The sequence below is a fragment of the Epinephelus lanceolatus genome, chromosome 12 (assembly GCF_041903045.1).
Source record: "Epinephelus lanceolatus isolate andai-2023 chromosome 12, ASM4190304v1, whole genome shotgun sequence".
Lineage (NCBI taxonomy): Eukaryota > Metazoa > Chordata > Actinopteri > Perciformes > Serranidae > Epinephelus > Epinephelus lanceolatus.
The window spans coordinates 16,876,678-16,892,831 of NC_135745.1; the positions used below are offsets into that span (position 1 = coordinate 16,876,678).

Genomic DNA, 16,154 nt, shown 5'->3' on the forward strand with positions numbered 1-16,154 from the left:
ATCCTCAGCAGTCTTTAGCCATAAAATCACTCACTGACTCAGATAAAAAAAACAGATAGCAAATCTTGCAGAGGAGAGCTTTTAACTCAGCTACCACTGAATTACTGCAAGCAAAATACTGTCCACAACTGAGCAGCCAAAAGTAAATGGAGTAGCTCCCTTGTGTGAAATCAATGTATGAATGTGAAGAGGTGTGCTCCTGAAAGAGAAAATATGTACCGCAAAACGACGCCTGGTTAGAAAACTGAGAATCAGTAAAGCACCCCGGGCAGCATGACTCCCAGGAAAAGAAGAAAGCCCTGAGTTAGAGAGATGAAGTGGAGAAAAGCTGAAGAGACAGAGGTAGAGAGCTGAGCAAATTGTTTCTAGACACTCAGAGGATGGGAAATCAGACAGAGGTCAGGGTGAAGCTTCACTTCAGCGCCAGGATTGTTTGGAGGAATGATGCTCGTCTGCATCCTCGCCAAGCATTACACAACAATATTCTCCATCTCTGGACCTCACTGAGTCATTCGGCCTTTGAAACAACTTCACTGTGGTGCAGTTTATGAAAAGACTTGCATTTATATTTACTTTATTTGATAGGGATGATGCACTTTAAGACAGTTCCAACACAGGGTATGAGACTGATGTGTTGCACAGAGAGTTTATAACAACTGCTAATTTTCAGCTCTTGTCATGAGTTGGGCTTTTACATGTGGGTCTACAGTGTTCATCATAAAACCACAATACACTATAAACATTGGAGGCACAATAAAATACATCTACCACAATACACCACATACACTACACTAACACCCCTAAGAAATTTTGAGCGCAGTTAGCTGAGAATAGGTACAGCTAAAATTTATCATTTTATGTTTTTGAAGAAAACAAAAGCAGGGCGAGAGTGGAAGTAAAACCGGCAAAGAAAGTATTTTTGTTCATAAGGGGAGACTGTGGAGTGTCTTAAAGGACAACTTCGGTATTTTTCAACCTGGGCTCTATTTCCCCATGTGTATGTGTGCGTATGATTCATGGGTACCACTCAGCCGCGAAACGAGCTAAAACGGTAATGGGGGCAAATGCGTCCCGTATATAAAAGTGCTTTTTTCGCCACTGACCGGTTCGCCAGTGCTATCTCTGTAAATAGCATATAGTAGCGGCCCTGGGGCAGTGGTGACTGTAAATGACTGGAGTCAGCTGTCAGTAAGTGTTGGTGCAGAAAGCGGAAGTTGTCCCCACTTGGTAATGTAAATGATTATGTGTGTGTGAAGTGTGTGTTACGCTAGAAGAGTCAGAGGACGGAGTCTTTTACGTGCTACCCCCTGGAGTGTTACCGGAGCTTTTGGAGTGCTCAAATAAACGGGCCTTTTTCCCGAACGCAAGAACAGGATGTCGCGCAACACCCCGTACAGCTTTCATAGGCTGCCTTTGTCGGACGGCGAGATGCTGAAGTTGTGGCTAGTTGTGCTACAAATGGATGCTAACACTCCTGTCCAGACACTGCGCCTTGCAGACCATCGGGTCTGCAGTGCTCACTTCTCCCATGATGACTACTGCCAGCTGAAGAAGAGAAGACATCCAATCCCGAAACGCCTCTTCCTCAAGAAAACGGCTGCCCCACGAGTAGAGAGAGCTACAGACACAGTGGAGCAAAGCTTGTGACATCACACAGCCCAGAGGTAAGGGAAAGGCTAAGTTAGTATGCTATTTACAGAGATAACACTGCCGATCTGAACCGGTCAGTGGCGAAAAAACACACATTTCACACACACATACTTATTTACAATACCGAGCGGGGACAACTTCCGCCTTTCTGCTTCAACACTGACTGACAGCTGACTCCACTCATTCACACTCACCACTGCCCCAGGGCCGCTACCAATATGCTATTTACAGAGATAGCACTGGCGATCTGAACCGGTCAGTGGTGAAAAAAAGCACTTTTATACGGGACGCATTTGCCCCCATTACCGTTTTAGCTCGTTCCGCAGCTCAATACTGAACCAATTTTAGAACGAGTGGTGCCCATGAATCATACGCACACATACACATGGGGAAATAGAGCCCAGGTTGAAAAATACCGAAGTTGTCCTTTAAAGTAATACTTTACCCATAAAACATATGATACTTTAGGCTACCACATTCCTCCTGTTGTCTTTCTGTGACCTGGTCTGTTTAAGGGGTTATTTCATGTTGTCAGAGTCAAATCTCATCGGATCACTCTATCCCTATCTTTATATGGATGGACATATTTCATTTTGTTTTCCCCTTTATTATAGAGTTGGATTTCTATGTAATTGTGGGATTTCAGCTGGAACCAAATGCTGATCTCATACTAGTACTTTGTCTTATTCAATTTAAAATCAGTATTACTCTGTGCGTGAAAATGATCAGGATAATGCATGTTCACAATTTGGTTATACTGATCTAGAAAGTTTATAAAATGGAGATTTTTCACATTTTAAAGGACTGCTTGATAGATTTTCTTTTAAGACTGATGTTAGAATAGGTCTTTTTTTCCACACAAGACATTTTAACATGTCACAATATGAAAAAGCAGCATCCATCCATCCATTCATTTTTAACCACTTATCTGAAACCATGTCGTGGTGGCAGCAGGCTGAGCAAAGCATTCCAGACTCCCCTGTTCCCAGCAACACTTTCCAGCCCCTCCTAGGGGACCCTAAGGTGTTCCCAGGCCAGACGAGATATGTAATCCATCCAGCATGTTCTGGGTCTGCCCCGGGGCTTCCTATCACTGGGACATGCTCCAAACACTTAGGAGGAGGCGCCCAGGAGGCATCCTGATTGGATGCCTGTACCACCTAAATTAATCCCTTTTGACTTGAAGAAGCAGCGGCTCTACTCTGAGCTCTCTCCGGATGTCCAAGGTCCTTACTCCTTACTTCTAAGGCTGAGCACAGCCATCCCACGGAGGAAACTCATTTTAGCCACTTGTGTCCACAACCTCATTCTTTCAATAATTACCCAGAGCTCATGACCAGAGGTGAGGGTTGGGACTTAGATGGACCAGTAAATCAAAAGCTTTGCCTGCTGGTTTAGCTCCCTCTTCACCATGACGGTGTGTCGCAGCTGATCCATCTTAGGCTCGATTCTACCCTTACTTGTGAACAAGACCCCAAGATACATGAACTCCCTCGCTTGGGGCAGTAACTCCCTCCCAACCCAGAGGGGGGCAATTCACTGTTTTCCAGCACAGAACCATGGCCACTGCTTCACACTCGGCTGCAAACTGCCTCAGTGCATGCTGGACGTCACGGTGTGGTGAAGCCAATAGAACCACATCATCTGCAAAAAGCAGAGATGCAATTCTGAGGTCACCAAACTGAACCCCTTCCCATGCCCGGCTGCGCTTTGAGATCCTGTCCATGAACATCACAAACAGAATTATATCCTGAGAGAAATTGTTACCCAGCAGCTGCAGTAGCATGATGTGAAGTTACTCTACAGTCTACTTATCAAAGGCTATAGCTCTTCACTTTAATACTCTTATACGGTAGTGATACGTGTTGTCTATTGTCCACCGTTCTGTCACAGTGTTTAATGACAAACAAATTTACTCTCATAGCCGGGTGCTTTGTCACAACAACATCCTGCTGGGTGTCTCCTGGGCTTCATGGCCGGCTGTGACTCTCTAATAAAGGCTCTCTCTCTCTCTCTCTCTCTTAGTCATGCCACATAAAAGTGGACTTAAAGTGAGGCTGATTGATAGTTATTGACCACTGTCACCTACTCATCAATATTGAGGCGCAATTAGAGCCAGAACAACACCTGGTCTATCAACACCATGGGCTGATAATCCCTGTAGGAAGTACAAGGAGAGTAAAGCCAAAAAAAAAAACAGAAATGGCAGCCGGCTCATCGAAGATGGCGTCGTCCCCGTGCAGCACTTCCTGTGAGCAAGCAGTGACACTCTTCTTGTCTGTGAAGTGGAACGAAGGCACTGTGCAGCCTTGTCATCCCATATTTGTGGCCTCGGATGTGAGATGGAGATGAATTTTGTTAGAGTGCCCATCCACAGAAGGGCAGAGCAGCTATTTTGGGTTTCTGGTGTCAGATCTCAGGGACATGTTCCTCCAATTATTTCTTGCTTCTCACCACCTCTAATTTTTTCCTGATGAAAGAACACCTAATGTGGATGAGCCGTGCTTTTCTGAGTCTATGTATATTGCTGTTTAAAGGTTCATTTCAGTGACTCAAGTACAAAGTGCAAGGTACAATGTTTGCCTCTGAAATGTAGTGGGGTAGATGCAGAAAGTAGCATAAAATTGAAAATACTTCCAATAATTCCACCACCAAATAAACAATTGAGGGCTGTATTTTGTGAAAGCCACCTAGATTGATGATGACGAGCACTCTTCAGCCCACCAGAGCGTCTCTGGACCCATTTTGACAAAAGTGACAGTTCGATATTGTGGTCCCGAGGTTTGAAAATAATGAGTTGAAGGTGACAGCCGCACTTTATTTGATTAGCTCACACAGGTGACTCACCAGGAGAGTCTGACACAAAGGAATTGTTTGCAGAAGTGAAGATTGTACCGCTGCCAACAACAATGTCATCATCCTGCTCCATTAGAGGTCAGCGGGATTTTTAGCCACACAGAGGAGCGGCCTCTGGACATAATGATATCAGTCTCCACAACAGTTCTGTTGGTTTTCTATGTAATCTAGAAATTCATAGTTGTCAGATGATTCATTATCTCTGCAAGTGACAGAAGATTTACTATTTTGACAATTGTTAATTTCATGGTTGCAGCTTCACAAATGTGAGGATTTGCAGCTTTTCCATTTAATTAGTTTCAGAAAAAAAATCAATAATTTGAATGCATCTCTGGGTAGTCGTGATGGCAGTTCTCACTAATTTCATAATTTCTACAAATCAAACGATCAATCCATTGATTAATGGAAAAAATAATCAGCAGATTAATAGATAACAAAAATGAATTCATTAATTGCAGTGCCACACAGAAGAGTTAAAAATGAGCTCCACCTCAAGCAACTACAACAATAAGATGCTGCTTTGAAATTAATGCATGAGTTATGATAATCTAATGATGTAATATTTAATAGTACAACAGTCATAGTGGACATTTTCCTGCATTGAGGACTTTAACTTTTAAGACTTTAAGTACATTTTACTGATTATTTTAACATACTTTTACTCATGTCACATTTCCAAGGACTTATATGGCCAATAAACGTAGGGCATGGATGCAATATGTCATGAAGGGGCTTTTCTACCTGCTACACAGACTCCATCTTTGCAGTGTGTGGTTGCTGCCAGCTTCCCTGTAAGTGCATTGAGTTCTATCAAGTGATAATGCAGTTGGTTATGCTGGGTTTGAAAGCACAGGCTATATTAACTGGTACTGAATGAATTAACTGGATCATTATAACTATAGGATGCATTGATTTGATTTGATTATTTTAATGTGAACTGTAAAAACACACACAAGGTTGCTCTGCTACATCACATTGTCTTTGATACAATCATTTTAAACAGATTGCACTCAGGTTTTACACAGTTACATGTTAGTTTTACCTGTTAGAGGGCTGCGGAGCCATGCATAGAGAAAAATAAATAGACCAGACGTGTAAAAATAATGTTGTGCAGTGCAGCACAGCTTCCATGATTAGTGTAGCAGCTTCAGATTATGATGGATGTGCTCTGCTGCAGGCATGCTGCTGCAGAAGTGTCACGCCACAACTGAGTCCCATGTATTTTGGCCGTTTCTTGTTGCAGAGTATTTTTACGGTGTGATATCAGCGCTTTTACTGAAGGATCTGAATACTTCCTCCACTACAGCTAAAATACAATTAAATTTGCTCTTTATGTCAAGCAGAAAATGATTTAATTTGATCATGATGATTTCGGTGGTTTCCTGAAGACTAACACTTGGAATTTTGATTATCCAGTGACTCCACAATCAATGGCGCTCTCTGGAAAAAACTGTACAAATTTTTCACATTATACTTTAATGATATTTGATGAGAAAATGGAGGAACCATTTAGCTCCTGACCATCCGATTAGCACCACATTAAGGCCACTATTTTCATGTGTATACAGGAAAGCAGTCAGTACCGTAACAAAATAGAGATAGACATTTAACTTATCAGTTTCTACCAAGGAGGTACAGCAGCTAATTCTTTAACATCTCTGGTTGTACTGTTGTGGACAGTGTTGTATAAACTGCATGGATCACAGTTGTATCAATGTGATGAAGTACAGGGATGATTTTTCCAGGTATTTTAGTTAACTGGATTAGTAAAAACATCATGTTATATAATCTACAGTTTATTAAAGATTTTTTTTTAGGATGAAAATGTTGGTTGTTCCACCACTTTGTTCCGGATTTAAGTATGTCAACAGAAAAAAAATGTCTTGCCAGCATTTGTTCAGCAGCTCTGTGTCTTAGTGTGTAACGAGCACTACAGTGTCACAGAGCTGCTAACATGGATACAGCGATAAGTTTGCTGGATGTTAGCATAGGAGTGTGTGTGTGTGTGTGTGTGTGTGTGTGTGTTTATGACTGTACACATGTCTCTGTGTGTTACATGTGCCATCATCCATCACAAACACACATCAACTTCCTAGGAATTAAGAAAAACAGTCTTTTTTTACTGAGTGCTTGTGTACGTGTGTTTACATACATATCTTGTCTCCATCACGTGTAAGCAATGCGTGCTTTGCGTGTGTTTCTTCTGTTTCTCTCTCTCTCTAACTGAGTCATCAGACCAGTTGGTGTACCCACATGCCAAGCTGGCTCGTCGTTGGCACCCAGGACTCCCCCACACTGACGGCATTTATTTAACACTCTCAGAGCTCTGCTTCACTTTATTCTGTGTCTCTGCTGTTCTCCTCCTCTGAATGTAACCACAGCTCCACTTCACATCGAGCACTTTGCAAACAGCCGCATGTATAATTCGCAGAGAAGTCAGCTTTACAGCAATGGGAGGTCAAGAGCTGCTAATACATGGAAATGTCAAAGGAGGGCTTTTTATCAGTCATCTGTTTGCAGATGATGCTAAGCTGACGTTTGTCTGACGTTTACTGACAGTCAGCCGTCTCTTTTTGTAAATACCTCCATAGAATACAAAAACAAGACAGTTTCATTGCTTAGGCAATGAGGAGTTCACACAGCGTCACTTCAGTCGGCACTCAGACTGCTAACACTTTAAAGGAATTTATTAGATAAATATCCTGAATACTGATTCTTCTCTGGGACTGAAAAAGTTTTTTTTTTTTTTTTTTAACTTTTTTGTAATCTTGTGTAGCCTCTTCTTGTTGAGCTGCTTCATTTTTGGCTGATAATCATTTAGCACAGTGGTTTTCTTCTCAACCCTTTTCATGACAAGGCCCCCTAAATTGATACATATTAGGTCATGGACCCCTATTTGATAAGATTTCACTTCAGAGACCTCCATCGGAAAAGATTTTGGTTGTCAAACATGATTAATTAGTTGATTGTTAGTTGCATAACTGTGGAGGAAGTGAAACCATTGATCAGGATAGTCACTCTTATAACTCTTTGTCACATCGGACTCATTTCTATAGTAAATTAAATAGTAAAAATAAATTAATTTATTACTAAACTATTCTCCATTTTTTGGGGGGGACTCATGGGAACTACCTACCCCTGGTGGAAAACCACAGTACATTGCGTTACTCGTGCACTAATATACACTCATATTTTTATTGTTCATTTTTTTTATTGATTGACTATGACTGTATCTTGTGTCCAAATCTTTTAATTAAATGTATTATAATGTTATATTTAGAGGATCAAACTTATTGTAAAAAGGGCCTTAAATGGGTGGCATGGTGGTGCAGTGGTTAGCATTGTTGCCTCACAGCAAGAGGGTTCCTGGTTTGAACCCCAGGGTAATGGAGCCCCTCTGTGTGGAGCCTGCATGTCCTCTCTGTGTCAGTGTGGGTTTTCTCTGGGTACTCCAGCTTCCTCCCACAGTCCAAAGACATGCAGGTTAATTGGTGACTCTAAATTGCCCGTAGGTGTGAATGTGAGTGTGAATGGTTGTCTGTCTCTACATGTCAGCCCTGTGATAGTCTGGCAACCTGTCCAGAGTGTACCCTGCCTCTCGCCCAATGTCAGCTGGGATAGGCTCCAGTCTTTGCTTAGGCTTAGGTATAAAATGAACTTGGGAAGGTTTAGGGAAACATCATGATCTGAGTCAAGGTGGGGGGGAGGCTAGTCGTCATGGTCACAATAATAAACATGTGGCATTTGTGGCTTTAAAAAAGCAACACTGAGGAAACAGGAAACATTCAGCTGTCCCATTTTAAATTCCAGCACTGTCGCTCTGTGACTGCATCACCTGACCTCCTTTGCTTATTAAAATTTCATGTGTACGTGTTTATGTAACTGATGACAGGACTCCACCTGGGATTCTCATCTGGGTTGAATCTGTCCATCTACAGACCTTCTTGTTCGCACGTATATGAAGCAACCTGTTACATGAATCATATTTACTCGAGCACTCTTTGTGCTCTGCACCACTGTGCAGATTTCATTGTGTTGTCCTTGTTTTAGCTGAGAGTAATGAAAAACCAGAGTTAAATTCCTTGTATGTGTACACATATATGGCAAAAAAAATCTGAGGAAGACATAATGTCTTTTTTTAGGAGCATCTATTATCTACTCAGCGTGCAGGTGCCTTTGTCTCAATGTTGTTTTTGCCGCCTTGCACCTGATGTAGTTTTGGGACGTTGATATTTTGTTGCTCCATAAAATGCAAAAACAATTTAGTGAAATTACTCGGGCACAGTTTGAGAACGAGAACAACCTGTATTTCTAAATGTTTGCTACATTTATGTGCACATCAGATGTTTTTCTCCCAAATGTGAAGTCGGATGCTCAGTTTTCACACATTGAATTGCTTTTCGGTGGGAAGTGAAAGGAAACATGGAGGTGATGAAGCACATAATGGCTTGTTTGGACTCCTTTTAATAGTTGCATGCCTGAGAGACCTGGCTAGTAGAGACAATAGATGCCTGTTTCATGTTCCTAGTCAGACTTTTGTAAATGTTTTGCACAATTGGAGTAGTTTCCACTGCCAACGAACACTGTGAGGTTGTAAATTTGTGTTAGATAATGCAACTTTGTCTAAGTTTGTAGTAAAGAAACTATTTTTTTTGGACATTCCCTCCATTCTCCTACAACTTGGTGCTTGGATGACTGATCATTTTCTATTTGCCTTTTAAAAGATTCATTTACATTTTAATTTTGAACCCTCTCTGCTTTATTTGAATAGAAATGAGTTGGCACTAAACTGCAGAGTCCATTAGGGAAATATTTAATAAATTGTTCGCTCAAATTGTCCCAAATCAAATTACAAATCATTCATTCATATTATTAATGAATCATGCATTCAATGTAATTATTTTGCTACCTTTATTCAATCATTCGGATCCTCAAATTGCTCCACACATTTAAATGAATATTGCTCATTTGTCTCTGTCACCTCGACACTCACTGTAGCTCTGTTATATTTAATAGTTTTATTGTCATCTTATTTATCTTATTAAATACCTGGATATACGTCATTTTGGCAGGTGGTTGTTAAACAGCACATTACGATTGACATCCTGTACACATTAATATTTATCGAGATAACAGATTGTTGCTACTGCAGATGGTAAAGATATCTCTTTAAGCTTCTGGAAAACATAATGGCTACAAGAACGTAAATGGGGGCAACTGAGTAATTAGCAAATTTAGCAATTAGCAACGTTAGGGTACAAATGATTATTTCTAAGGAGTAAGTTAAAACTGCAGGAGGTCAATTGTGAAATAAGTCACTCGTAATGAATCAACAGAGAATTATCTACCACCTCTGGGGACGTCTGTCAACTTTTTGTTTTGGTTTTACTTGACTGGTTTGGGTCAGACCCTCATTAGCATTGTTGCAGGCAGCTCTTCTAAACCCACTGTACTCAACCTGCTCAGCACCAAACAGCAGACAGACAGTTAGTAACAAGCATTTAGTCAGATGATACCATTAAGAGTTGGTGGAGACCAAAAACAGAACTAAAAGACAGTTAATATTTGCCTTAAAGGGATAGTTCGGATTTTTAGTGGGGTTGTATGAGGTGCTTATCTATATTCAGTGTATTGCTTACGGTAGATGGCTGTTGGGTCACTGCCAGTTTGGAGAGACGCTAAGCAATACACTGCTGTCTATGGGAGTTTGTAGCAGAACATATTTTAGCCACTTAAAATCACTTAAAGTGGACGGTATATTGAGAATACTTTCACCACTTTACCTTTTCATCAGATAGCCCTTTCCTTTGGCACCAAATTTTCTCAACTTTGGAACTTCAGTATTCATAATTATCTCCCTCTTTCCGCCTGTTCGGTCTTCCTCTGCAAAATTTGTTCTCTGTACTCTGGTTCACAAAGTTACCCCTTTGTCTCCACAGTGAACGGCATTTCCTCGTCACTGACATAATCACAATGTTTTTGGGTTTTTTTGTATTTGTTGTCTCCCCCATAAACCACTGAAAGTCTGGCCCAAACAGCTGACCTGCAGCACTGTTTCACTTATGCATAGGAATACGGATGTTTGACAGATGAGAAAATGTAGTCCCAAAGGAAAGGTGCTATCTGACGGCAAGTTGAAGCTGTAAAAATATTCTCAATATAGAATCCACTTAGACTGATGTTAATGTTTTAGGTCCCCCATCCACAGCAGCACATGCTGAGCTTAGGTGTTGGCACGTCTGTCTGCTTCTCCAAACAGGGACATGCCGACCTACATCTACTGTAAGTAATACACTGACTATAGATTAAGACCTCACATAACTCAGCTTCAGAATACCCAAAGTATCCCTTTAAAATCATCAGGTGACCAGAGGCACGACTCCAAATGAAAGCAAATGTTGCTCTGTATATGCTGAATGAGTGAATAAGCAACTGTTCATCATTAAAGATGACTTAAAGAGTTGGGTCAGGATTCTGTCTATGAGTCACTCCTTTTACATCACACAGTCATTTGATCCACTTTTCAAATAAAAATACTGATTACAGCGGTTTTAAATTACTGCAGGGATCAGAATACTGAATAACGTAATTAAGATTTGACTCCCTTTATTAAAAACAAAGCTCATGCTAAATCAGGACAAAATGAGCTTCTCACTCAGCAAGACTAAATGGATTCCTGCTCTTATCTCTTACATGGCTCTGAATATTATCCTCCTCTGTGCTTCACAAAGATCCACAGTGATCCCGCTGTTACCATAATCATTCTCAATATGAGCTGTGCAGACTTTTGTGTGTTTGTCTGTTTCTGGTGTCACCAGACTGTCAGGTCATAAGAATTCATGATATTGTCTGACAATGCCAGCACTCGAGTTACTTGCAGGTCATTTGTTCCAGAATGGTGCAGATGGCTAAAACTGAGGAGGATAACCATGGAAACCTGCAGCAATGAGACTTGAGGGAGAAATTATCTCAGAAAAATGGTCTCAAATGTCTGAAATAGTTAATGTGCCCTTGAACCCAATGAATCAGACTTCCTCTCGAAACAGATTAAAGTGGAAAATGTCTTTCTGTAATTTCTTTCTGCCCTGGTTTGACTTGGACATGTGTTTGTATCTCTGTATGAGGCTGCTGAGAGGTTCAGTCCTCCTCCAGGCTCAGACCATGTGTTCGCTCCAGGGAGACAGAGGGTTGACTCAGCACTCTTATTCTCTCAAAAATCATTTCATCTTGTTGTCTTTTCTCGCTTTCAGTCTGAGACCTTACTGTGTTTTTCTCCTGCAGAATACTGTAGCCTTTTCTTTGTGTCTCTTGTTTGACCTATGATTCTGCTCTTATTGCTACAGGATGCAATTATATTTTAAACAACCGTAAGAGGAAGGCCCGTTCCTTTTTCAACATGCCAGTGACCCCATGCACAAAGCCAGGGGACAGTTTCAAAGATATTTTAGACCAGGGCTGGGTGACCTGGAAACAATCAGATATTACAATATTTTTGATCAAATACCTCAATATCGATATTGCAGCAATATTAAGTTGACTATTGGTGCTTTCACAAAATATTTACACAGTGAATTTTTTTTTTGATAAATAATCATCAGTAATGTGGATATAATGACTAAGTGGGTAAAGGCAAATAATAAAAAAAATTACTGTAATGCTGCCTTTAAAACCAGGAAAAAACAACACTTCCAATTTCATGATTTCAATTTCAATCCCAAATCCCAAAAAACACCATATCCTGTCTCTTATAATGATATCGATATAACATTGATATGTTTCACAGCTCTATTTTAGACTGGTCTGTAGTTAGGGTCACCCTGCTTATTTTTTTGTTGTTGTTGTTGTTGTTGACCACCACAGTAAATATACAGCAATGAGGAGTCACTTACATAAAATCTTTGCGTGCCCAGTAGAGCTGCCATTCATTTTATTATTGATTAATCTGCCAGTTATCTTCTTAATTAAAGGATCATTTGTTTCGTCTATGAAATTGAAGAGGCGTCATCAGTGGTTATCAACCTCATAGACATGTGTTAGAAGACAGCTGCTACACCTACTAGTAGGTTCAGAGGGTCGTTATCAGCCCAATAAAACTGTCACAGTTTTTAGGTTAAGGCACCAAAACCATGTGATTAGGTTTAGAAAAAAGAACATGCTTTGGATTAAAATGAGTATGGTCATTATGTAGTATAATGGGACATAGTTAGTTACAATAAGTCAGCGCTGAGTTTTGGTTTCACATGGTACACAAGCAGCTGTCTCTTGGGTCAAAGTTCTGTGTTTGTTTGACCCATCCACTCACCTTGACCTCCTCCATATACTCGCTTTATTCTTTGTCCCCTGACTTCCTCCTTTGCTCCCATCACAATTACTATTGCTACAAGAGGTCGCCATCTATGCTCCTGATGACAAATAATAATGGCAATTTCATGGGCTTTCTAAACCTACTAGCTGGTGCAACAAGCCCTTTTAACCCATATCTATGAAGCTGATAACCACTGATAACAACCATTCAGTTGAGTGATAACATTTGAAGTGTGGGCATTACCATCATAATTTGTTAAAGCCCAACGTGAGTGAAAAAAAAAATCTTTTATGAGGTTACCTCTTTTATGAGGTGCTCTGGTAGCTCACCTAGTAGAGCATGGGCCACATGTAAGCTGAGTTCTAGCAGTGGCACAGGTTTGATTCTGACCTGTGGCCCTTTGCTGCATGTCGTCCCCCCTATCTCTTCCCCTTCTACCCTCAGCCACTACATAATAAAAGCAAAAAAAAGTTAAAAAAAAAAAAAGAAAGAAAGAAAGAAAGAAAGAAAAAGAAATGATAATTAAATAAGACTTCTTCTGTCAAACCAACACTTCAAGAGAGAGAGAGAGAGAGAGAAGATCAGAAAATTCTCACCATTTGGAAGTTTTTAAAGGAGAATTGACTTTTAACAGTTAATGGATTATCAAGTAGATTCATGTATTTTTTCTGTTAATTTTTGTTCAAATGCAATTTCAATAGGTGAATGTGGCAAAAGCACATAGGTGACACAACATGATGAAACTTAAGAAGAAAAAAAGATGCATTTGAGAAGTGAAAATACACAGTATATAACACAAATGTCTCTGTCTTTACAGGTCAGAGAGGAGGAAGAAATTGGGTATGCTGAAGGAACCACAGAAAGTGAGTGACTGACATGATTGATTCTGATTGTTTGTCTGTACAAACAAAGGACAAACACACAAACACACTTACTGTCCTTCTGTGAGCTGCATCACACCATACAACCCAAGCTTTTATTAGCAACCATATATTTATCCCCATCTGCTATCTTTTATACACCAGCAGCTACACTCCATTCAGTATTTCATCTCTCTCTCACACACACACACACACACACACACACACACACACACACACAGAGTTCCATCTTAGTAAATGCCATGTGTGTCATGTAGCTGTACTTCATCAGATTGCTGAATGAACTTCTCCCTGTAGCCACGTGTGCCTGAGTGTGTGTGTGTGTGCGTGCGTGCGTGCGTGTGTATGCGTGTGTATGTGTGTTTTTTCATTAGCGTTGCTCTGCATCAACAGTATTGATTGTGTAATGGAGGGGGAGAGGGGCTCGTCTGTTGATTCACTGTTGCCAGTTGGACCTGATGTTTATCTTGTCAGCTAGCTGTCGCTACGCTAACATCAACTTGGAGCAGGCAGAGGACAGAGAGGTGGAAGAGGAAGAAGAGGAGGAGGAGGGGAGGAGAGGGAGGACACTTGTCTGATTAAAGAAGAACAAACCCTGCGAAATTTGCCAGAGCCATGTTTATAATATGAAATATATTTTTAAAATTCATTGACAAACTCTTCACTCTTTTTTTTACAATAAAGTACATTACTTTTTGAAAAGCCACAAAAACAGGGATGAGGTCACACACAGTGGATAAAGAGGATTGAGCCCCTGCTCCTCTGTACTCTCTCCCCTCCAGACTGAATGAATAATTAAATGTTATTACTGCATTACGGACATAATTGTTGTTGTTCCCACTGCTGTTTTATTTTCTGCTAATTGGGAGAGCACTTCTGTTCATGGCCCAGTTTAAAGATGTAAATGTTGGCATTCATTTCTTTTAGTGATTAAGTTAAGTAGGTTACAGCTGCTCAACAATATGATAACAGTTTATATCAGACCGAATGACTTGTCACTTTTGGTAACTGTTGGTGAACCTGTGAGCTAAATTAAAGCTAAATAATTAAAACATTCATTAGGACAAATGATATTGCTTAAATGACATTCTGTAAGTACGCAGAAGTTATTCAGAGGGGATGCATACTTAAAACTGAGCCACTGCCCATTCAAAATGTCTGTGCATGCCCCTGGTATTCAGTATATAGGGCATACTGCATTTACTTTGTATATGAATAATTAAGACAAAACTTCTGTTTCAATTCTGAATACATTAACAGAATAAGCAAATAGACTTTAACTGAGATGAAGGTTTAGAAATAAAGCATTGTTGTAACCATTTGCCTTAGTAGTGGGTGAAGCATTGTAAATTAATACTCAAAGTTAGCATTCAGGATAATATCTTAAAAACCAGAACCTCAATTTACACAGTAATCTATTGCAGTCATAGTCATTCAAAAGATGATTAGCTACTGAAACGAAACAAGCAGAAGAATCATCAGCAGACATTTCCTGTCTTCTTGTTTTGTTAATAGAAGGACACGGTAAATATTGACAGTGTCATCTTCAATGTTATTAACCACTGAAAAAGAAAATTAAGTTTGATGTAGATTTGGTCTGTATAGAACAGATTGTCCTGCCGTAAAACAGTTTCCAATTAAAGACTGTTGAGCCCCATTTTAGAGCCCATTCGCATTTAAAGTACATCAGTTAAAAAGTGACAAAAAATTGCAGTAACAAGATGCCAAAGATATGTTTAAGGTATCAAGAAGGGTCTGTTCAATCTTCATAATACGGATTTCTATTAGTTTAATTTTTTATAAGTATTTGTCCAAAACGTGTATGTGTTGTTTGTTAAAAATGTTTTTTATTTTTTTAATTTGTCTCTTTGGCCTCTAAATGCTAGTTGCTAACTGTCTGTGTTCATCTGCTGTTTGGTGCTAAACAGTAGCGCATAGAGTGCTGCAGGGATGACAATGTTTTGTAGGCCGCCGTGGAAGTAAGCATCATTACAGAAAATAAGCTCTGCTGCAAAATCGAAATCAAAATCCTTGAACGTGTCGTCGCCTCACAAATCAAATCCCACCTCAACAATAATGACCTCTTCGAACAATTTCAATCTGGATTCCGCACACAACACAGCACCGAAACTGCCCTCCTTAAAGTCACAAACGACCTCCTCCTCTCCTCAGACTGCGGCCTACTCTCCATCCTCATCTTTCTTGATCTCACCGCCGCCTTTGACACCATCAACCCCTCCATCCTACTCTCCCGCCTGCAAACCCTCCTCAACATCACTGACAATGTCCTCACCTGGCTACATTCCTATCTCACTGACAGAAAACAATTCATCTTCATCAACAACTGCTCCTCCTCAACTGCCCCCCTGTCCCAAGGCGTCCCCCAGGGTTCGGTGCTTGGTCCTCTCCTCTTCATCCTCTACCTCCTCCCCCTTGGTCAAATCATCCGTCGTCATGGTCTC

General features: G+C 40.4%; 1 protein-coding gene across 1 annotated transcript in view; it reads left to right on the forward strand.

Moving 5' to 3' along the window:
* Nucleotides 1–16,154, forward strand: part of ak5 (adenylate kinase 5) — a 107,105-nt gene that overhangs the window by 57,877 nt on the left and 33,074 nt on the right. Inside the window, exon 9 of the mRNA XM_033651181.2 lies at nucleotides 13,629–13,674. Coding sequence (XP_033507072.1) covers nucleotides 13,629–13,674 — 46 coding nt within the window. The remainder of the gene's footprint in view (nucleotides 1–13,628; nucleotides 13,675–16,154) is intronic.